Here is a 24547-nt window from a genome sequence, read left to right on the forward strand (position 1 = left end):
ATCTCCTGTGCTGTGTTTATTTTCTCTAACTCCAGCCACGAGACAGACCGGCATGTGGGGTAGCTGCTCCATCACGTGCAGCTCCTGGTCCCAGTGTCAGACCCAGCTCTGCATCACGACATCCTCCAGTGACAGAGGCTCCCATGCTGCCACCCTGCCTAGTCTTCACATTAAAGAAGCTGACCTGGACAAGGCTGCATGCAGTGGCAAAGTAACACCCATCACCAGATGTCACTTTGTCCCCTTGCCCAGCAATAGCTAGCATTGTCTGCATTAAGTGTTAAAGCCATCTGAAACACATCTCAAGCATCAGCTCCACTTTTCACAGCTTCAGCAACTTATATTTGTTTTTGCAATTTTGCAACTGCTCCACTGAAAATAGAGAAATGAGCTGTCTGTCACACCATCAACTGGTGAACCCACACTGTTTTCCATCATATCAGCCTTTATGACAGGATATCAGCATCAGGCTCCATTCTCCTGGAATACGAATTGGCTTTTCTTCTGCTTTTTTTTCCCTTCCCTTTTTCTTCCCCCCCCCCCCCCCAGAATCCTGCTTAATGTACCAGAATTCATAAAACAGGCTGGTTCGGAAGGGAGCCCTGTCAAAGTCAGTCAACATTTTCAGAATAACTTTGACAGTGCCTATTAATATCAGGCACACTCCGAGCAGCTCTCAGCCTGGATGGTGATGTCATGTAAAACTTTCATGAAAGAAGTAATGATGTACAAAAACCTTGCTACGAAATTTGAAAAACGGCTTACACAGCCCCTTGAAGATATAAAAGGCATGTAACTGGCTACTAGCATCTAATTACTTAAAAGCTAAAATCACTGTGTGTTCTCCTCAGACAAATGTTAAGACAAACCATTTACTTGTATTAGAATTTTTCCCAGGGAAATTTCTGGCATATTTTGAAATATAAAGAAAAAAATCATATTCACTGCACCAAAGAAACCAAGAAAGGGCACAGCACTTTTTTTTTTTAAATCGAAATTCAAAGTACACCCATCACACTGTGTAATAGACTGTTAAAAGAATCGGGCTTAGCTCCCAAGCCATGACTAATCTGTCGACTCCCACTGCAGGCTGAGAGAGTTGGTTATCTCCTGATACCAGAGATCAGCTAATTGTTATAATCTGTCAGAAGCAGGAAACCTCCCAGTCTGGAGAAGGAACCATGTTCCTAAGCAACTCCCCTAAAAATGGCCTACAGAGGGTGCTTGACCCTAAGAAGACCTATAAAATTCAACTCGGCAAGGAGCAGCTCATGAAGACAACAGCTCAACGACCTGAAGGCACGAAGGAGTGTGGGAGTTGCAAGGATGTGACAGATCCCTTTGGCACCCAAGGGAAAAGGTCCATGACTTCAATGGTAAAGTTATGCTGCACAGCTTTAGTTTGAATTAAAAAATAAAAATAAAAAATACCTGAAGCCTAGAGCAGAGAAGAGGGAAGTGATGAAAGCCTCAGTTCTCAAGAATGTTTTTTGGTGCATGGTTGGGTGAAGTCAGTCGACCAGCTCACACACATCCTGAATTTCTTACACACTCAGTTCTCACACCAGAGGGTAAGTATGCAATAAAGGAGGAATTCTGATTTCCTGGTAGTCATCAGCAGATTACCTTTAAGCCTACATGACTAAGTCAAAAGAAAGACCCTCTTTGCCAAGAATTATGAAGTCTAGATTAGGCAGGGAACAGGGCTCAGAAGCCTAATGAACCAGCTGATGGATTTCTCTTGAAGTACAGCAGATACCATTTTCTTTTATAAAAAACTCTTGCCTGATGGATTGTTGCTGAAAGGTTCCCCAAGATAAGTGGTTTTAACGATGAACTGTTGATTGCTTCATGTACAGAGGAATGAAGAAGTACCTTTGATAAGGGGTAGCATGGAAGAATGCATAAATACCAGAGGGGAGGGAAGGATCTACCTGACTGCAATTAAGCAAAAACCCTCATGGTTCTTGGAAACGCTATAAACTATGCTCATTATTTAAGTGTCCAGGTTGTTTTCCTAAGCTTTGTTGATTGTGAATGGTAAGCCACTTTTGCTGCTTATCTCCTGCCTGTACCAGTATCACAGGCCCAGTATTTATAATATGTTGAACAAGCAATGTAATAGTTATAAAGCTCCCAAATGGAGCACTGTCAACTGAAATTTTACACTTCACCTGTGGAGTCAGTTGCTGTTTGGATTTCTGTTTGACAGCAACATTTTTACAACACAGCCCTCAGGCAGGGTCTCAGCACATACCAGCTTGGGCGTTTAACAGCATCATTGTGTGTGCTAAGCGTCCTTATGGGAATTGCTATTTTTTAATATCCTGAGTAGGTCACTTTGCAGACTAACCAGCCAGCTGCATTCACACCTTCTCCCAGCTGCCAGCCTACTCCAGGGTGAATGCACAGAAGCAAGTGTTTTGTCAGTTTACTCCCCCAAACTGAAACAAAACTCTCCAAAAACACCAGAGAGAAAAAAAAAAAAAAAAAAAAAAAAGGGCTAAGTTGCTTTTTCTGGCCCTTCACATACTTTTAGAAAGCACAGAACACGATAGATCTGTAGCAACTAAATGCCTGAAGATCTAAAATTACCAAGATTTAAGCAGACCATTTTGAACAGATTCAGCTCCTATAACTACATTACTACAATAAACAATTGCAGTAAAAGTTTGAAGCTCCCAAGTGAAATCAACCATACTCTGCACCACAATTCTTTTCTGCCCCAGGAAGTTCTTCTACGCATTATCAGGTACCAGGCACAGGCCTTCACTATTTTACTCAGCATTATTATTACAGTTGCTCTGATACCAGATTCCTATCACACAAGACATTTTACAAACACTAGGGGAGGGACTGGGTCTTACCAAAAGAGCTAACAATCTAAGCAGACAACAAAAGAGAAGCTGTAAAGCTGAATATGTTGCTTTCTTTATAACCTTTTTTCTTTTAAAATAAATCAAGGAAACTATCACATCTTTGAACATGTCTGGAAGCATCTGGAGACTTTTCCTATCCCCACTTTATATTTTAACATATGAGTAATGAGATTTAATAGATCATACAATGGTTTCAGATACTTCATTCATTGCTCCCATGGCTGAATGAAAGCAGCTGTATACTTCTTCGAATGGTAAGCAACTCCCAAATTCCTTCCAGTGTAAGAAGCATGGAAGAAAGCAGCTTTATAGTTAGTTACGCCCAGTGTTAACTGCTATCTCACACCCAGCACAATGCACTGTTAACAATTTTGTATAACCTGATGTAACAGAAGTGTAGCATAAGAAAAGCTGTGCTAAAAGGATGACTACAGCAGTGTTGGTGCAGAAGGATTCTGGCAAGAATGCTTGACATATTCCCATTTAAAATTTAATGTTGGCTTTTTAGCAGTTAGCATCCTTTTATGTCTCAGCATTAATATTTAATTTGATTTTGTTTAAAAGCACTACGAACTAACTTGTTTGTTCGATGAGAAGATTAAAGCACACTTGTGTTTATTTATTCAGGTGCTGATATTTCAAGTGGAAACCAAATGAGGACCTACCTTAGAAGCCTGCAAAAGCTTCTCCTGTAGCTAAGCCGTTGACTAGCTGCAGCCACGCTGGGAGGGAATGGAGGGCGTGAGGGGAAGTAGGCCAATGCTGCGGAAAATATCAAGGAAACCATTCCAAATTCTAAACAAGAGGGCAAAGAAAAACAAATCAGAGAACAGATGTTAGCACTGAAAGACTTATTTCAGCACAGCATTGTTATCAGCCAGCCTCTAATACATAAATCCTACCACAAGTGCTTTACTGCTCCTGACAACAGACCTGCATAACTTGAAGGATTTTTACCCCCACTCCCCAAGCAAGATTTCAAATTGAGATGGAGAATCAATGAGACAGAGAAATACCGGCAGTCAATTCCAATGAAAAGAGCTGCAGAGCAACAGGCTCACACATGGGGAACTAGGTGAAGCAAAAGGCAAGCTTTTGTTTTTTCTCTTTAAAGAGAACTATGAAGATCCGGTCACATTTCTTTGCAATGGAAGTAATGCAAGGCAGGTAACAGCGTGCTAGAGACTTTAAACAGATGGGACTGGGGAAGCCCCAGGGCATGGAACGACAATTACTTGGTATACAGGATGATGAAGGCAAACAAAAGGTCAACCAAGGCAGCATCTTGGATACAAACAGTATTACATGGCAATGGAATATAAAAGGAAAAGCATAGGTGCAGCCATTGCTTAGGAATAGAGAGAACGGAGGTAATATGGGGAAAAAATGAAAGAATACAGCTGTTTGTAGATGCTCCTCTTGTTTAGCAGCAGGTGTTCCAGATCTTCAAAACATTTCATAGTAGAAATTTGGACATGACCCTGCAAAGGGATGAGCACTTCACAGAAAATTGTCAGCAAGCCCCAAGATCAGACATTCTGAAGAAAAACAACTCTATCCACATTCAGTCTAATTAATTTGTTTTACAGGCCTTTTACAACATAGATCATGTTATCCACAGACCTCAATCCAAAATATTACTGCTGTCCTCTTTGAAAACAAGATTCTTTGCTGCCAGAGAGAAAAATGTATAGCTGAAGTGTGTTATCTTAAAAGAACCTGTGATCATATTACAAAGAATTGTTCACCAACACCACAAATAAATTCCAACAGAGCTGGATACTCAGTTGCATTCATTTTCTTCTTTCTTTTTTAATAAATCAATATGAACGTGGCACTTCGCCAGCTTTTCTGCTAAACTAAAAGAAAAGAAGTTCAGGAAACTGAAAAGTAAATAATACTTAAGTGTTAAAGGATCAGCTGTAGATTGGGATGGGAAATGAACACTTACAGGGAAAAATAATCTACCCTAAATTTATTTTGAAAGCATACCAGAAATGTGACAATGCTAGTCTCCATGATCAAATCAAAAAGGATTCTTTTTGAACCGTGTGGTGTCTCTTTTCCCCTGCTGTGGTCTAATTACAGCTTTTGTGTGTCAAGGCCCTTGCAGTCCCTCTACTACTCCTCTAGTTTCCGGAAGATAGATGAATTTCTATCTTCCTGTGCATTGTTTTTGAGAACACAAGCAATGAATAAAGAAGTGGCCACAATTGGTTATCTCATATCTAAGAAAAGGATGAGAGGCTCTGTCATTATAGGATGATACTGGACAGGGAACCAAGGCTTGCCAAAGACTCTTTATCCCCTTGTCCTACATCTACATACAGATTTATAGGTACATGCACATCCACACTTGGTAACATATTGAAAGGAAGATTTCAGATTGCAGATGAGTAGAGCCAATAAGAATGTGATCACGTAAAAACAGAGGTTTTCTAAGGTGCTTATTATTTAACTTTATTATACTGCAATGGCATAAGGTGAAAGGCTACATCTTCCTACAAAGAATATAAAACAGGTTGATGATTTTTTTCTAAGTCATGGTAATATTTTACAACAGGTGCTCATCTGGGGCCTCTTCTAAGGGTTACCACCTCAAGATTCATGCCAGTCAGATTACTGCAGTAGGAGCAGTATAGTAACTACTTTTTTTTTTTTTTTAATTATTAAAATCAGCATGCAGTCCTTGTAGTACCATCTTGCAGCTCTTTAATGTTTCCCAGTGTTATACTTCCTAGGCTAATGAATTTGCCTTGCAAGCACTGCCCTCGTGCACAAAAGAAAAAGAGCAGAATTCACTTTGGAGCCTATCCAAAGCCAAAGTAGCTCCCTCTACTTAAAAATAGAAGTCTTTATTGCCATCTTAGCTTTGTGTATCACACTTGCACCTCTACTAAAAGTCCAGGTATTGCCAAATGCATTTGATTCCTTACATCTTGAATTGCTTCTTCATTAAGAAGCCTACCATCAACACAATCATTGTTTATTGTACCAGACTAGGTAAAGAAAAATACATTCCCAGGACAAATATTAGATTGCAAGCAAGGAATAAAAAGGCAAAAGATAATATTGACCTATATCTTATGTTTTGAGACCAAGAGAGCTGCTGCCATGAAAGAGGAGCTCTTCCACAGAAGCTATCAGATTCTCAACAGTGCAAAGGATGCAGCAAAGCACTTGGAACTGGGCAAGTCAGCATAAATTAGTGTGCAGAAATAGAGCGCTGTATATGTTTTGCTGAGGAATGAATCTGAAATGTCTCACAAAAGCAATGAGGATATCATGCCACAGTGACCTGTGAATGTCGATGTGGAGAGATGCCTGCACCATAGCCCTGGAAGCAGGCACTCCTGCTGGCTGTGTAAGCCCTAAACAGAGAAAGAGAGGTTTACAGAGATACAAGCCTCCTCGATACAAGTCTTTTTCCTTCTGAAAGACAGATTATTTACAGGACAAAATCCTACCCGAAACCAAAGAAACCCTCACCTTCTCCTGAAAGGTAAAGGAAGGCACTTCATATATATGTGCATATATATATATATGTATACACACACACACACACACACACACACACACGTGAAGTGCCCTCCTTACCCCTTTGTTTTTCTTATGTTTATATACACACATGTACTTTACACACAGCTATATATGCATACATGCAAAAATTTGTAAGAAATGGTGATTTTTCATTAATATTTAGGAAAGCACATAGATAAAAGCTCTGCCTCAAGTCCAGAGTGGTTCGAGCTTCCTTAAGCAATACAGGTAATACAATTCAATCCTGATTTGCTACATCCGTACTATTTCAGCTGTGAACCGGAATGTGTAGAAACACAGATGACACAGAAACAAGTTGATATTTCAGCTGAGCTCTTAGTCCATGTCCGAGATACAGGAACAGCAATTTAATGAAACACAGAAGAGACTGGAGTTAACAGAGCAATTTCAGAATGGGTTTATAAGCAATTGCTTCGTAATCATGTTTGAGGTTAAGTCCTTGGAAAATTAGCACACACTTGTCACGCTACTGATCCCAAGTTAACAATTCACATTATTAGGGTTTTAAAAATAACTAAGTTCTGGGTGCTGCTTATCTAATAGTACCTCATGCAACAGCAACAAGCTCCATCACAAACAAAACACTCAAGAACGCAGAGTGCCTGTCCTATGAAACTGGCTTTCCTACAGCACCTTAAATGAGAAGTCATACCAAGCTCTACTGTACTTCCTAAAGAAGTGGGACACTTGAGTCCAGCTCCTTGTTCTGTCCCATTCTCTAACACCTTTACTACCTTTGAAGACTGTTTGACTTTCATTTTCTGCCTAGCTGATTTAAGGGGATGAATAATACCCTACCAAACCTATAAGGTATTTTGTGGTCCACAGGTGGACAGAGCTGTACAACTACCATGAGGTACCCACCACAAGTTGTCACCTACCACGGGACAGAATTTCCTCTATCTCTGGAGCCTACCTGGCACAGCAGAGCACAGAAGAGATAAGCAGCAGGGTCAGCTGCCTCTTGAGCTCCTGGGAAAAAGGGAGCTGAGGTGTGATGGAACAAATCCTGTAAGGGATATGAAGCAACCTCCTCTTGGGATGGCTCCTGCCAATTTCAAACCAGTTGAATGTTTTGCCACTGTCTCAGTGATTCTCCACAGGCCGCTGACATTCAGGAACCATCTCTTTTTCAGTGCCTGAACAACAAAAGGATCTTGGAAAGACCCCTTGAGACACATAGCTAACACTGCAAGTACAGCTGCACAGTGAACCCCAGCTATGTATTTAAAAGCACTTAGAACAAAGGAAGAACTACAGCTGCCCCACAAAACACACATCCTAAGAAACTGAAGAGCTGCTGTAGGATGATCTTATGCTGGGACCAACAATCCCAAGCAGGTTTACAGGACGGGCTGTTTTTAAGTCCTTGCTGACTCAGAAAGGCAGAAAAAGCTGTGCTGAAACACTGCACAGCAAGACAGATCTCTGAACCTTGCTGGCAAGCAAGATCTATTCCCATCTTCTCAAGAAAATACTCAGGAAAGCTTCCCGGAACAGAAGAGAAGAAAAAGTGAACCTAATGGGCTGCTGAAAGCAACATTTTTAGTGCTAATAGGCTCAAGGAAGGGGTTTTAGGTACAAAACTGTAGTTCCTTAGGGCAAATGAATTCTTCTTGCTCCACGGAAAATCCAGAAAGAGTGGGTTAAAGCACTTTTCTAATCATTGGATTTTTGTTCCTCTTTTATCTGCTGCTCAGCAGGACACAAACTCACTCTACTTCGCTTTTTCTTCCTTCCTTCCCACTGGTCACCTTATCTTCCATGAAATTTTGGGGCTCTAACATCAGATTTATCTCTGATAAGAGCCTAACCAAACCCAAATTTCATTGTTTCAATAACTTTGAGTCCAGCAAGAAGTATTTGAAAGGAAAGAGTCAACTACCTGCTGAAACAGGATCCAGGCTCTACTATGCTTTCTTTGAAATTTACAATAAAGTGGACTTCACCCAATACAAGTATTAACTTCACAAAATTTCCATAAGAATAGCAGCCAGAAATAAGTGATCACAGTTAACTCAATCCCATAAACTATGAGTTACACAATATACATACACCTTAAGATTTCTGGAATGCATAGGACTAAGCCTTAGCTACATTTCTGAGGCTGGAATTATAAGCAAAAAAATGCCATAACATGGTAAAGTTTAGGTGCTCTCAATGCTATACCAATTAGTATCAACTAAAAATCAGATCACAGACCCTTAAAGCACTTGGGGAACTCTTTTACTTAAAGCTTGCTGCTGAGTGTTGCTAATTTTTGTAAGTGACACGAAGAGCTGTGAAGCCACTGCATGAAAAAGAGAAAGGAAAGAAAAACTACATTATATCGGGTGAATTTTATATCAGTGTTTTTTTGCACCAAAACTGTTGTCACTTCATTGAAATTCCTCGCCACATAAGAACTAGAGGGTTTCAGTTAAAACCAAAATTTTAGTTAAGAAACAGATTGAGTTTTAATTCCAGTATTAGATTCTGAGATATTAATAATCTAATCACATTTGAAAGGCACATGCAAGTCATAAATTAAGGTTGAATTAATGCAGAATATAATTTAATGCTGGAATATACGATTTCTGTCCTCACAGAAACAGAAGAAAAAAAACAACCTGTCATGGAGACTTCTCTTTTTAATGAAAATTCAAGAAGTGATCAACAGTTTGGAAGCTCTGGGCAAGTATAAGCTCTCCTAGAAAATGTTATTCCTAAGATCAGCTGATACAAACAATTGAAATTCTTCACTTGGAATCAGTCTGTACGAAAGATTACCTTATAATTTTTGCTACGCAAAAGGGAAAAAGTGAACCCTTCTGATGGCAGAACATTTTACCACTTCATTATTTACCATCAATATAGTTACCGTTTCCTTTGCAGACCAGCCACTAGAGGGTAGTGCTTCACAAGTACCAAACATACAAGTATGTAAATGTTTTATAATTAACTTTTTTTTAAACACACCTGCATACAATACAGCCTCAATGCGGTCCTTGATGTGCTCAGTGTTGCTTTGTGATACCAGCAGGTGGTGAGATGTTCCATTAGGAGATGGCACTACAAGAGGTCCCACTAAAAACGCACCAGCAGCACCCAGGTAATTGAGCAGAGATGCTATAGCTGTTGCTGTGGCACGTTCATCTGGAGAAAACCACGTCGTGGAAAGAAATGGTGCTGCGTTCATCACAGTTGGCCCCGCCAAGCCATTTAACAGCTGCCCTCCATGAATCAGCCTGGAACAGAGAATAGAGATGACAGCCATTTGGATGATAATCGCCTGTTTAAAAAGTAAAAAAAAAAAATATATAAAAAAAATTGCACATAAGATACTGAGTGCCTGGAATGGAGTAACGGCACAAAGAAATGAAAGTCCTGTGCAAAACAAAAAAAAAAGAATATTCAATACACTAAAAGAAGCCCAATTAGACTGATTTAAAGAATCCAGGTCTACTCTGTTCTCATTACCTCAGATAAATGGAGAAGCAAATGTTCTCTTCAAAGCAGGAAAGGAAGAGGGAATAAAAGGAACTTTCTTTGCAGAAAAAAAAAGAAAAGGTATCATGATAGGATCTAAAAGTATAAAAGGAATAGTAGCAGAAAAGCTTTAAACTACAAGCATCTTAAACCTGACCCCTTGCCTGCATAAATCCCACAGAAGATTTAAATTAGTTACGTCAGATCCCAAGCTGAAACACTTCAGCAAAAAATACTCTGCATATTTTTTCACTGCATTATTTATTTTTATTTACACACGCAGATGAGCTTTATGTGCCTACAGATGAGGAGGCCAGGCTGTTGAGGTTTCCAAGAGAATCATCTTCTGCAGCAATCTGGCCATTCTCAACATGGTGTTGAAACAGCCAAGGAAACCCAGATTTTTCTTGTTTTTCACACTCATTGGATTTAACAGATAAGACTGGTGACAAAACAGAGATGCTACTTCTAAGCACTGAAGTCCCTACAACTTTTGGCTTCATATTAGTACAATAAGCACATACAGAAAGGACTTTTTGAAGGTTCTCCTACGTGTGTAATTCAGCCAGAAACCTTCTACTTTGACTTTTCCAAAAGTGATCGGCCATGAAAGGCAAAATCATTTGGGAATTTATATAAAAACAGCTAGCAAATCAAACAAAACACAGCAACCCTACAAAGTAGATCTATCCGTTGTGCAATAAAATGGTGGCAGATGATATTTTTAAATGGGTGATGTTTTTCAATGCATAGCAGGAACCCAATGTTATTGCTCAAGACTTGAGTTGTCAGACATAAAAAGCTATGGCCTGAAAATGGGGAAACAACAAGTTAGCAATGTTTAGGCAATGTTTCAAGCCACAAATGACTAAATAATATACAGCATGACAACAGTTTTTTAAAGCACACCATGGGACAAAATACGCAAAAGAAATGCTGACAGACTCTTTATCAAATTAACAAGCTAGCTTGTAATAAAAATGGATAAATATTACTGATTCTCTGTTGATTAGAAATTAAGTCTTTAAGAAAAAATTATGAAAAATATACAGCGAAGAAAAAAATGTTATCACATACCATTTGAAGGAAATGCTTTCCCAGCTAGGACAAAAGTAATACCCAGTCTTGTAAGCAATTACATAAGCAATTGTATTTTTTTTATTTTTCTTTTTATATAAAGTTCACCTAGCAAGAATACATTTCATTACTATTTGTTCATGACGTGCTTCAGCTGGACATCACCAAGATGTGGCCAGGTCTTTTTACTGCTTTTTAAACTGTGGCCCCCAGTATAATCAAACGAAATAGTTTAAAATTAATAAAAAGCACTATCTAAACAATACTCTGGTATAGTTTTCTGGAGGACACATCACGCAAATACAGTTACTCTCCAATCCAGCATACTTCGGACAGAACAAGTAGTACCTTGTGTACTTTGGTATATTCATTCTACTTTCCCCCCTGTGATAAATTATTCCCATATTTATATGGGAAAACCCTGCTCCAGGGTATTTGCAGTTTTATTCTGCATCCCTAGAAACAGCTGCATTTCAGTAGCGAGTGAGATAAATACCACAATTTTACTTGTCTTGCTCCAAAGGGAATTTAATACTTAAATTACGGTATGCTAGGAAAAATGTGTTAATACAAAATAACCTCTACAGCTATAGGTGCTATACTAACACCTCTGTTCACTCCGGTAATACCATTTTAATTCAGGTATGCCCACTTGATTGGGCAATTCAATCTAAGGGCAAATAAAACACACTAAAACCAGAAAAAAACACAATGGTTCTGTATCTGTATCTTCTGGTAGAAAAAGTAAAGTTTTGTTAAAAAGTCATATGTTGTGAGAATTATAAATACTCCTTTAATGTACTTACACTTCAGATTTACATTATTGATATCCAACTCCATACCTGAATAAAACTCTGTAACATAAAGGCCTTTATACTTAATACCAGAGGGAAACACATCTGTTAGTTTTACTCTGCAGATCCAGAGGGAGAAAGCAGGATTGTAGTTCAGAACTTAAATTGTACATTATTTTTCTGCCTTTGCTTAGTGTTTTCATGTAAAGAGATTAGCTTTGTCTCTCTGTAGGCCTCTGCTGTTGATGTTCTCGTCTGCTCTCCCCTGCCCTAGCCTGTGTGGTATGCTGTCTGCTCTGATTTGCCTTTCCATCTGCATTTCTGGCATTTACCAAGCTTGACATTATCATGCAGGGCAGAGCATCTCTTGTCTTCATATTGCCTAATTTTTCAAATCTAACATGTTGCGTCTAATAAAAAACATTTTCGGACTAAATTGCCACTGGTGTACAGACTGCTTCAAACAACTTTACATGTAACAGTCTAAAGTTTATTTTATCTCTTTTTCAATACTGGTTTGAATTAAGCTTTTTCTTTTCTTTTTTTTTTTTTTTTTTTAACCCTGAGAAAAAGAATTATTTGTATTGTTCATCTACATATCCTTAACTCATTTCCCTAGAGAGATAGGGAAAAGATTCAAAATGTGATTCGGTGCATTTACTAATCTGCTACTCTGGGAGACGTATGTAGCAGCCACCACAGCTGCCAGAGAGAAATATGAACGCAACAGCACTGGTGGCTTTTCGCTGTTTGTTACAACGTCTTATCAACGCTGCACTAGATTTCAGTCTAACAGCCCACAGGAGTCTGCTCTTGTACATCACCAGCACTAAAAATTACTGCAAGATCAAGAGACATTTGTTTCTCTTATTCCCCAATTTTCTTCTTGTTTCTGCTATTGAAAATGTGCAAAGAGCAACTGGATTTTTCCTTGCCACTATTTCAGTTTGAGTCTGTACAGCATGATTTCTGTTCTCCAAGAAAAGGGCTAACAGGGTAACTTTAGTTCGGGACCCTACCTAGATGTGTTTGTTCACATTTCTTCCTGAACTGGCCTCTGAATTGCAAAAAGATGAAGCAAGGGGTAGTTCAAATACAACAGAAATTAGAGAAGAAAAAGTCTTTCCATAATGTATTTCAGCTCTTTTCCAATTTTTGTCAAGTTAAGTTTTAAATAAGTTATGTGGTTTTCATCACATCCTTAAGAGAACATTTTCTGTAAGCTTGAAGCAGTAACCTGGTTATACCTGCTTTATTCACTCCCTGCTGTCACAGCTGCAGTATCGTGTCAGGCAACAACAACAAAAGCATGTGAGGCTACAAATGCTGAAATTACAGCATCACTGAATGAACTGGATATGAAAAAGTGACATACAGGAAAAAGGCTTTAGTGATTGACAATACCATACAGCTTAGATTGGTAAGAGCTTCCATTTATAGGCTGCTTTACTTGTCTTTTTCTCCCTGTATAGCTTGAAACTTTTCATACATGTTCCGAGTCCCACAAAGTATTGGATTTGTTAAGCTATTTAAAAGCTGTATTATATAAACACTTTTTACATGTAAAAATAACAGACATTTAATGTTTCTACCACAGTATGTCTCATGCCTAGACGTAGAAGCATTTTAAATGAAAAAAATAACTCATTAACTTCCTTTCTCAGATAGGGAAACAGAGGCAACAGCAGAAGGAAAAATGAGCCACCCAAGAAATGACTCATAACACAATGGATTTAAACCACAGCAATGAAATAGCTCTCCAAAGCTCATCTAACATCTTTTAATTGACCTTGTTTTGGGAAGGCTAGCAATGGAGAAGTCATATCAGAGCTTTAACATTAATGAATAGAGTGGAAAGTGTTTTCACTTTCCTTTGGTAAGAAATACAGTGGAAAAATGAGGCAGCCAGCCCCCATGCATCACTTGGACTCTCTCATCACAGATCTTCTCTGTCAGCCTTCGATGAGCCTCCAGTTGACTGGGAAATGAGGTTCCTCTGGGTCCCAGGCAGGAGAGGAGCCCATCTCAAGAGCCTTGTGAAAACAGGATTTCTGGTTGATTTTCTTCCTGAAACTTTTACTATGCTTTTCCTGCTAGCTGCTATGTCAACTGACTGCTTAGTCATTACTCCGACTTCTATACAGATGCAATGAACAAATTGGTAACTCAGTCTTGTCGCTCTTTGGCTATGCGTGCAAAGCAAGGAAGCCACCAAGAGCTGCTCCAGGGAAACAGCACTGTGCGTGCCTCCTATTTTGGAAAAAAATAGTAGATTAATTGCTGATCCTAACAATTAACATAAAACGGGATTCTGGATAAAGAAGTTAATATTTTACAGAAATAGATGGATGATTTATCTTTCACACGCCTGACATTTTCACTCACTGAAAGAAGTGGATTGTTCATCTCCTGCTAATTTGGAAGACGAATAAGTTTATATAGTGATTAGCTCATTGTGGTAGCTCCTGGAAGCAAATGAAAGAGACCCTTCCACTAGAGGACTTCAGAGCACTTTCAAGTGCTATTGAATTTAGCCATACTACACAGCAACAAAGCCAGAGAATACCTCCTATTCAAGTGTCTACATTGATGCATGATGCAAGTTGCTTGCCCAAGCAAAAGAATAAGAAAACACGTAGACTTATCTACATTATACATTAAAAGATTTATTGTACTTCAGAGGGCTCTGATACCACTTCTGTAATGAAAAGTCTTTGATTTTTCACAATCAAGTTACTAGAAATGTATAGAGCTTTTCCTTTAGACTCCCCAAATTAAATGCAACAAAAGGCACCTCTATTAAGTGGCACCTTCTAAGGTACAGATGGAATTTGGAAGGTCAAATTCATGCTTTGTAGCAGTTCACTGCCATGGAGTATGGGGAGAGCCTGGTGCAAACGCTGTCCTGTTTATAACCAAAAGAGAGTGCAATAAGGCTGCGTGTCTGGAAAAGGACTGAGAATAAAAAATACTGCTGGGTAAAGCAATGAATTCATCTATTAAAAATAACATTCTGAAAGATGAATTTCGTGGGAATGCACTTCTTTTCAATATTTTCATTAAATGATATATTTATACTACAAAAGCTTTATGCCTTCTGGATATTCATGGATTGAGGCCATTAGCATTTTTAGCTTGTTTTTGATGCATACGACCATTGATATGTGGAATAATTTAAAGTTGTTTTTCCCCATCAATAAGAAAAATTATTATGAGCGGAAAGCCTGAGTCACTGTGTGGTACATTATCTCCAGCAATAGAAGTAAAAAAAGAAAAAACTTTTATAAATGCACTGTTGACTATTTCCATCAGGAACTCGGCTCACATCTCACCCACGGCACACGTCGTGGCCTCCTCACAACCTGTCACTGTGCTACAGGAGCAGACTTTAGAAGAGCTGGCCTCAGACCACGGCGTTTCCCAGGTTTCGCAGCCTCACCTCTCTTCTCTCAGAGAAAGAAACCAGCAAACAAATTTGCAGCAGTCTGAGGAACAGCGAGTTTGGGCTTTAAATCTGAAGGAATCAAACAGCAGAGTTACTTTGAAACTATTATTACTGAGAGCCTGCCAAGAAACAGACAAGGATTTGCAAGGAGAAGCAGTGGCAATCTCAGGCCAAGACCCCGACGTCTCTGTCAGACATCCTGACAGAGAACGGGAGGGCGCAGGAGGACGGCGAGACCACTGACAGCATGGTGACAAATTCACTCACGTCCCCGTGCCGTCACGCCAAGCGACTGTACGGTCATCACAGCTGTCACACGGCAGCAAAGAGTGGTTTGTCACTCAAAGCATTACCCGTGTTTGAAGGATGAGGGTATACGAAGTCAAAACTTCTTTTTGGATTTTGATTTTTATTAAAATGGGCTTTCCACCCTCCCTCCCCCCCTTTTAAGGCCATTCCACAAACCCCTCACTGAAAGGAGATATCTTTAAAGCAACATGAACAGAGGATGCATTCAACAAATTCAAACAGATCCAAAACAAACAGCGTTGCTGTAAACTAAAAGTAGGCAATTACATTAGGGGCTAATGAGGCAAAACATCCTGAAACAAGTTATCGGGGAAAGGCACCGGGGATGGCTGCTAGCAGGTCTGCCGTGTGAGAAATCTGAGGAAAATTTAGCGCTAGAGGCAAAAACTAACTACAATTTTTTAAGTGAAAGAGTAGGAGAGCACAGGAGAGGCAGTAAACTAAAGACTTGAATAAACAAGGCCCTTTTAAATATTCCCACAAAACTTTTTTTCAGGCCAGTGAAAGAGCAAGAGGACACTTTGATCATAATGCAGCAATGTGGATATGAACTCAACTAATATGAATTCCTCTTTAAGGGCAGAAATTACCCAACAGTAAGAGTCACAAGACACTACTGAAGTCAAAGATCTCAAGATGACAAAAAATAATTAAAGGATCTCTACAGCTGAGAATAAGAATTTCTATTATATGAGATGGAGCTGAAAATCCCACAAATATATTCTCTTGCCTTCCAGCATAAACTTATGCTAGTTGAGGCTTTGCAGAAACACTGTCTACTAAATATTACTGCAGTACTAAGCCCTTGCTGAGAATTCAGAGTTTCCTTTAAGGCATTACCTGCTGGATTTACCACTCCAAGAATTTAAACAGACCGGGAGTCTGTAAACAGCTAATTCAGGAGTTTACCACCATCACTATCACATATCGCTCATCAAACAATGAGATGATCCCATGTCATTCTTTGTACTTTCAGGGATGAAAAACAGAAGGCGTGGAATTATTGAAGAATATGTATGACAAGAATAAAATATTTAATACAAACTAGGTGGCAACTAGCTAATAGAAACAAAATGTACACAAGATGCAGTAAGAGAGCATCATCTATTAGTACAGAAAAGGGAAAACTTAGATATATCTAAGTAGGGGAAAAAATTCAAAAACCTAAGACGTGGTAAATAAGTCTCTTTATAGGAACTACCAATTATCAGTATCCTCCCTGTAACACTTCGTAAATAACAAAACTGTCAGTTCATGCTGCTCCTGTTTCCACTGTCATTCTCTGTCATTGCTTTGCTGGCTTTGCAACAAATGTTTTAATGAGACTTATTACCAAACAGCACCCTCTCACTGCCACAACTCGAGGTCCTCAGTAACTAAATCTGTATTGTGAAATCTAATGTGAAGGTCAAACCCTACCAACCCACAGAATACTAAGTTCTAATAAATTTCTTAATTAATGTATTCAATACAAACAACAAGTTATGTTACATCATTTACTTCCACCTCTTTAATTATCCCATCTTTCACATTTTAAGGCAGCTTACGTGGTCAGTCTGAAAAGCCACGGATTTACATTTATGGGCTGATTTCATCATTTCCTTCTTTCTTATACGTTTCAGCTCATAGGTAGATCTAATATAGCCTTTTGACTAGATTTACTGTTTTAAAACCAGATATGCTGTCTTGTAAATCTATTCCAAAACATAGAATATAAAATGTGTTGTGTTACATGGGGAGTTAAATCCTGATTTTTTCCTATTAAAAGATGGCCTCCTAGTAACTATTGATATTCAGGTTAGTTATAAGAGTCCAATAAAAATAACTCATTCAGTGCCAGGCAGCATTCAAAAAGGAAAGGAAGGGACCTACAGATGCAGGCAAAGCATACTGAAGATGCTCTTGTAACCTTCAGGGAAGGGAATAAGGTACAAGTCCAGAAGTGGTACAATCTTATAACATCCATTTTCTTTAAGTTCCATATATTTCACACAAACTATGAACTGAAAAACTAGGTGTGGCAAATGAATCTTTTATAGTACTGAGAACGGAGTCTAATTTTACTTTTAAAAGTCAAATTTACTGTCACATGTATGGCACTAACTTGACAAGCTCAGATGTACAGGGTAGGTTAGAAGTTTTATTTTGTAGCTTCCTTGCCTGGATGTTACAGATATTAACCTTACAGGTTAATATGGGTTGTGGAGGAAACCAAGCGAACAGGAGTGTGCATGTGTATATATATAAAATGCATATTATAAATACTGGGGGGGAGGACAGGACTTCACTAGTTCAACTACTGGTTGATTCCTCACTCTCACACCCAAGTCCACACTTTCACATTTAGCCATGCACTCCCTCCTCAGCCTTCCCTGCATTTATGAAGTTCTGGGATGGATTCCCAGTACAGTTTTAGGTCTCACTGGCAGAGAACAAAAATTCACCATAAGGAACTGCAGCCTCAAGAGACACTCTCAAATGTTCAACCTAAATTCTCCCGTATGCAAGTCACAAGCATATATACGAGTGTCAAATGAACTGAAAACAGAGGTTAGGGTTTGCATTTAAAATATGACTCTGATTGCTGAAGATAGTCATAGTTCTTACACGTCAGAGCCAAAAGAATAATTACAGACTAGAAAGGAGCCTAAGAATACATTTGGATATTACAGGTCCATATGAGATAAGGAGCACAAAGCGGCGAGGATTAAATGTCAGTCTTAACGGTGATTTCCTCACTTCTGTGATTGCTCTGATAAGTGATGGGCTTTAGTAGCTCTCCTTAATACTAAATTACAAGAACATTGTGAGTACACAGTAGAAAAAATAAAACTGACAAATCTCATGAACATTCTTGTAATTTTACATATCTCAGCTCTGACATAATTGTCCCAGAGAAATCCTTCAGTATGTTACTGCAGATTACCCAGGGAATGAAGAAACATTACAAAACATGCCAAAACATTTAAGGGAATTCCAGTTGTGTCAGCTTTTGAGATGTTTGAATATAAGCTTTTGTGTGATCCTGTCCATCTGTCTGGTTGATTGATGTTCAAATGATCATATTAATAAATACACACATTCAGAATAAATGCATAGCCTGGTGCTCGGCTAACTGTTGCTAACCCATAAAGCAGTCATGATATTCTCCAAAGTACCATTTTGTTTGGTACCACACTTCAAGTTAATTGACAAAATTTGGCCAGTCTGCCCTCAAAATAAATGCAGGGTACCTCATATAACATCACAGTATGCACAACTATTTACAGTATCTCGAGACATTTTCAATGAAAACCATACTTTTGCTTCACACAGTTAGCAATAATTAATTCTCTGTAGATTTTTAACAAACTGTGTAAAAGATCAAACTATTTCCTCAGGTAGAACTAATTCTTGCAAATCCCTCACTTTTTTTTAAGAATAGGCTAGGTTAACAATTTTATCAACTTTGTCTTGAAATTATGCTTATTTTCACAGCATGAATAAATGAGGTAAGTAACCTTTTCCATCAGGATTCTGCCTTTTTTTTTTTTTTAATATGGTTCTCAATAAAATGCATCATATTTTATGCATCTTGTCAGACACTGGAAATGCCCAGGCTTTATTTCCCCAATTAAAGAAGCTGTTATTTGAGTGTTTCTCCTTAAGCACTTCTTTTACCAGGTCTTCTCACTGCTATTACACTAGAAAACTTGGTTAAAAGGTTTAAAGGAATGCAAAAATTCCCCTTCCCACCCCCAAAACCATGTCTCAGCTAAACATTGTTTGGCAATTTATTTTCAAGTTCTTACAGTTTTTATCTTTGCTTTGTTAAAGCAAAGCAGCTTTAGCAGCTATGGCACCTTTTGCCTGGGGCAATCTTTTGGCATAACTGATAAATGGAAAGCTACATAAGATCCTACATTTCACTGCATTTAAGTTATCTGACCCATTTGAGCTATACATATAAAACAGTAACCGTATACCTATATAGTTATATATAACTAAGTTACAAGATATAACTATAACTTACAGTTATAGCTACACATAAAAACCAAGATTGGTCTGAACTGATGAACTGGATGTTCAGCATCCCTTAGGGCCTTGAGGACAGGTGAAATAGGGGCCCAGTAGGGATTGCTACCACCATAACAGTATGTTTCCACCTCAAATTGAAAGGGCCACTTTAAGTAGTAGCATAATATGGTTAATTCAGCCTCCTCTACCCACTAAGTCATTGAACAGCACCTTGAAATGGGCAACAGTGTTGGCAACAACCATCTGGAGCACCTTGGGTTTTGTTATACACTCACCAAGTACCTAAGAACTGAAATTACACCCCCCACTACCCACAGTTTACTAAACCAGTCATTATGTAATAACTGCTTACTACTGATCGGGGCTAGTTTTAAAATCAATGTTGGTATCATACTCTCAGTCCTCTGTACTTACTCTCCTGTAGTTACTATAGATTCCCACATTCAGGATATGTTGACAGGACAACTGACTGATTTGGATTGTCTGATTTCTAGGAAGCAAACTGTCTCTATCAGAAACTATTAAACTGCACGCGTACAAAAGGCATTTGTTCCAGTCTCAGAGAAAATATAAGGTTACTTTGGAATGCAGACGGAAAAGACTATATGAAAAGGCCATTTTGCATTAGTTCAGCCATATCACCACCGTACAATCTCATACATCCAATATGAGAAACATGAACTAATTATTTAACATTTGCATATAAATTACATATTTTTGGGTTTTGTGGCTTGGTTCCCTGTGTGATCTTGGGCCAGTTTCTGAACCTCTCTAAATCTCTGCTTCCTTGTTTGCAAGACAGATTAACATTATTTATGCAGGATGGGGTGAGGCTTAATTAACTCAAGTGTGTAAAGACCTTTCTGATCTTCAGATACTATGCAGAACAAGGACTAGAAAAAAATCAATTTAAGAAGCCAAGAAACGTGTTAGCCCAGACCCATGCAACATGCATTTAGAGTATCAATTTTATACAGAAAATTTGTACTAGCATTTATTTGCAGCAGCAGCAAAAATACATTAAAAGCAAGTATAAAATATGTATATTAAAAATAACTTATTCACTTACTTCTTCCTTATTTCTAGGTCTGAAACTGGAACACATCTCAGGCCAGCTCCCAATACCATGAGCGATGATGTTAGTAATACAGTTACCCTCAGACCTGAAACAAGAAAACAATAGTATTTCACAGGTTAAGTCAGCAATGCTGAAGTAAAAAACAGAAAAGTTGCACAGGTATATACATTTGCCTTCAGTCTCACTGAAGATATGCATGTTCTTTCAAATCATAAACATCAGTGCTGATAAGAATTACAGATACAAAATGAAATCCTATGTTATTTTCCATATTGATACACCAGAATTAAAGGTTTACTCTTGGCATAATACCAAACAGGATCATGCCTAAAATCTTAACAGATGTTCTTGGAAATGACAAGTGGTAATAAAAGCATCATCTAATTCTAAAGGAAATATTGTACTTTTTGAAGCATCGGGAAGATGCTCCAATGTATGATCTGAAATCTAGGCAAATCCAAAGAAAAATCTGGATTTGTACAATCTTTTCCAGCCACTTATTTGCTTTCATAACGCAAATATTCTTTTCAACCTGAAGAAACAACTATTTATTCAGCAGGAAAAAAAAAAAAAAAGTATTTCTTGCAGGCCTTGCAATTAGGCCAGGTTTTTGCTGCACTCAGCTTAAATTGACAGAGGTTGTAAATATAGTACATTAGAAAAAAAGCTACAATCGACCTATTCCTTGAATATGTCTTTTTCCCCATGCTGTGATTCTCAACTGAAAAGCACTTAAATTAGAAACAACTTTATCTCAGAGCTGCAATTCCATTTGCTAGCAGTTCAGTTGCTGCTGCTAAGATGTTTCCACCATCGGTAAGCAGCACAGAAACAGTGACAACTGATGGGCTCAACTTCCAGAATATTGTAAAACACCAAAATCATAAATATGTACAATTAAAAATGTTGATACACCTTGTAACACTAAAGTCATAAAACTTGAAACAAACTTAGAGCATCAAACAGAAAATACAGGGCTTTGATATTATTAGCAGAACATAAAACAACTGAACTACGACACGTACATTGTATCTCTAACATTTAGGCAAGACTAGTAACTACACAAAACATAGACAGAAGAACAACAACTTGCTATGATAATCCAGATAACAAACAGACATCAGATTTTGATTATAGACTGACAGTTTTCAAATAAACGTTCCTGGTATGTCAATGACTCCTGCAATCCATACAGCTGAACCAATAGTCACATTAAACATTTTGTTTCCCTGGGAATTTTACAGGGGGTTTTAGAGCACGTGTTTTACCACAAGGTAATAGTGCTCTTATTGCAACAGCTCTTGGCAAGCCTCACTCATGAATATGCAACTCCTCATGCCGGACATTGCACACACCAAAGATGGCTCAAACAACCCGAGCCAAGACAACCAAACCAACCCAAAGTTAACACCGCAGGTTTTCTGAAATGGAAGCATGACTTCCTCACTACAGCTGAGTCATTAACAAAAGGAATGTGACCCAGGCTCCTGCAGCTCCCAAGGACAGCTCACACCCCTAATGCCCTGGAGTAGCATCACCAGCTGAGAACATTTGTTACCTTGAAGGACTCCCAGTGCCTGCCCAGGTTTACCTGGCTCTGCATTTAACCAGCACATGTAGCTCTTGAACTGGATTTTCAAGCACACCAATTCAGAGAGCGCAAACTAATGTCCTGATAAGGCTGTTCAAAATCCTGCTGTTCATGTTTTCTGTGCCACTGTGTGAACCTTTGTGGCGTGCTGAAACCTGTACTACCATGTTGGATTAGCCGTGGGGGTAATTATTTGTGTTGGGAGCAACTACATGAGATGTTCTTGCCTTTTTCCTTTAAAAAAAAATCTTTGTTAGCATTGCTTTCACACATGAGAACCTGTTCACAATCCAAATTAGTTTTATTGACTGAAAGTCAAAACATAAGTCTTTTAAACAGAAATCTGTATTCTTCCATTGGAAACACTGCTGCAAATGTTTCAAGACAGAAAATGACACGTGCATTACTGGAGTTACGTAAACCAGGATTTTTTTGAATGACATTTCACAAAGCATGCCACTTTCTGCATTTTAGGAGGGACAAGGACAGACAGCTGGGAAGGTCTCAATCAAGTGGCACAGCAGGTGACACAGGCCAGGTACATCCCAGGGCACAGCAGAAAATGAGCATCATACAGAAATTTAGGTTTATATCACCACAGGATGAGCTTTCCTAGATAAAAAGAAAAAATATCTATTTTACTTTTTTTCATTAAAAAAAGTTTTGTTTTAAATCTGTAGAAAAGTTTCATAAAAAAGCAGCATCACATAATTCAATGAAAAATAAATTGGATGTCAAAATTTCTCACCAGCTCCCATTCTAGGCTTATTTTTACCATCAACCGTACGTGTCATGTAATTTAAAAATAAAATTACCAGTTAAAGCCTCACAATCAAGATACGTTTGATCTCTCTGAATGTTCTTTGAAGTTCTCATCTGGAACACTATACACTGTAATGTGCCACTTTTAAGTGTTTTGATTGCGCAGACTGTTCTTTGGCCTTTTGTTTCACCTTAATGTGCAAACACACCTACAAATTCTTTTGGTTAAAGCAGCATGTTGAAAACGGTGACACTAAAGCGAACAAGTAAAAAAAGACTGTCAGACAAGCAGCATATTAGAGATTTTCTTTGCTAATTACATGATGTACTTCTACTCTCTGAGCACCTTCCCTTTTTGCTTTACTTTACATTTTAACTCTCTGAATTCATTCTCCCTTTCATCTTAAAAATCAGTCTTTAATAGTATTTTTAGAACTATATAAAAGTGATTTCGCTTTGAACATTGCAGTGTCCCTTAATCTGAACTGGAAATCTTGTACTACTCCAAGGGGTAACCTCAGAGTGTTTCAGGATATCACTGCACCATGGGGACAATAAACCAAAGTCACCAACTGAGCCTGGAAAGAAAGCCTGTGAACCCCGCAAGAAATTATTTCTCTAATTAAAAAAAAAAAAAGCCACTAAGTAACAAACAATCAAGATTTTGAGTAAACCTAATTAATTTTATTGGTTTTCCCCTATATGCAGCTGGTAATGGATGGTGGTGGGGCTACAGCTTCTTAAAAACCATCATCCAGCTCCCAATACCTTTCTTTCAGAGGTTTCCGACATGAAGCTGGGAAGGGAAAAAACATCTCAAAATGGATGTTGTACAGGTAGAGGTGGTTTTGTATGTTTAGAGCCTTTCCTGCTGGCTGCTCCTGCAGGCTGCTGGGCCCCACAGGTTGCCCTGGCTGTTGGGCGCTCTGCAGCCACCTTCTGAATGGTCACTGGTGGTAATACAGAACTGCATCAGAAGCATCAGAAATTTAGTCTGTAATAAAAATACGTTTCACTCAAATAATAATATAATCAATATTGTTCAACAGTTTAAACCTCCTGTAGCTAATAACAGTCTGCTTTGCGAATGCAGCAGCCCACACTGCATTTGCTGGCTTTGATTTCTCTTTAAAACGACTACCTCCAAACTAGAGAGTCAAAGTCTCAACACACAATCCTCTTCACTCTCCTGCAAAACACAGACTTTTAATCCAGCCAAGATGATGTGGTACCAGCAAACCTTGACGTGCCTGTGCCAACAGGATGTGCAGCAGGATGTGGCCTGCACACAGCAGCACAGCCTGCAAACAAGCGGCCACTACAGAGCCAGAGAGAACAAAACACTTATTTCAGAGCAGGACACAAATGGCAGCTAATGTTTATTTCCCTCCCCTTTTAATGAAGTGCCCATCTTGGGGGAAATTCCAGTTAGATGTGCAGAACAAGCAGATTTCACCTTTTTGCTAAGCCAAATGGAAGTCCTGCCAGAGATTGAGCCCTCCACCCAGCATGGCCAAAAAGGATTTCTCTTACACCCACATCTCTCTCAAATGCATTAATATTTAA

General features: G+C 38.6%; 1 protein-coding gene across 1 annotated transcript in view; it reads right to left on the reverse strand.

Annotated features, from left to right (window-relative positions):
• Positions 1–24547, reverse strand: part of SLC49A4 (solute carrier family 49 member 4) — a 63921-nt gene that overhangs the window by 27840 nt on the left and 11534 nt on the right. The window contains exons 2-4 of the mRNA XM_084524852.1: positions 20620–20713; positions 9399–9667; positions 3545–3674 (exon numbers count right to left, since the gene is read on the reverse strand). Coding sequence (XP_084380978.1) covers positions 3545–3674; positions 9399–9667; positions 20620–20713 — 493 coding nt within the window. The remainder of the gene's footprint in view (positions 1–3544; positions 3675–9398; positions 9668–20619; positions 20714–24547) is intronic.

Source organism: Aythya ferina (genome assembly GCF_964211825.1).
Source record: "Aythya ferina genome assembly, chromosome: 6".
Taxonomy (NCBI): Eukaryota; Metazoa; Chordata; class Aves; order Anseriformes; family Anatidae; genus Aythya; species Aythya ferina.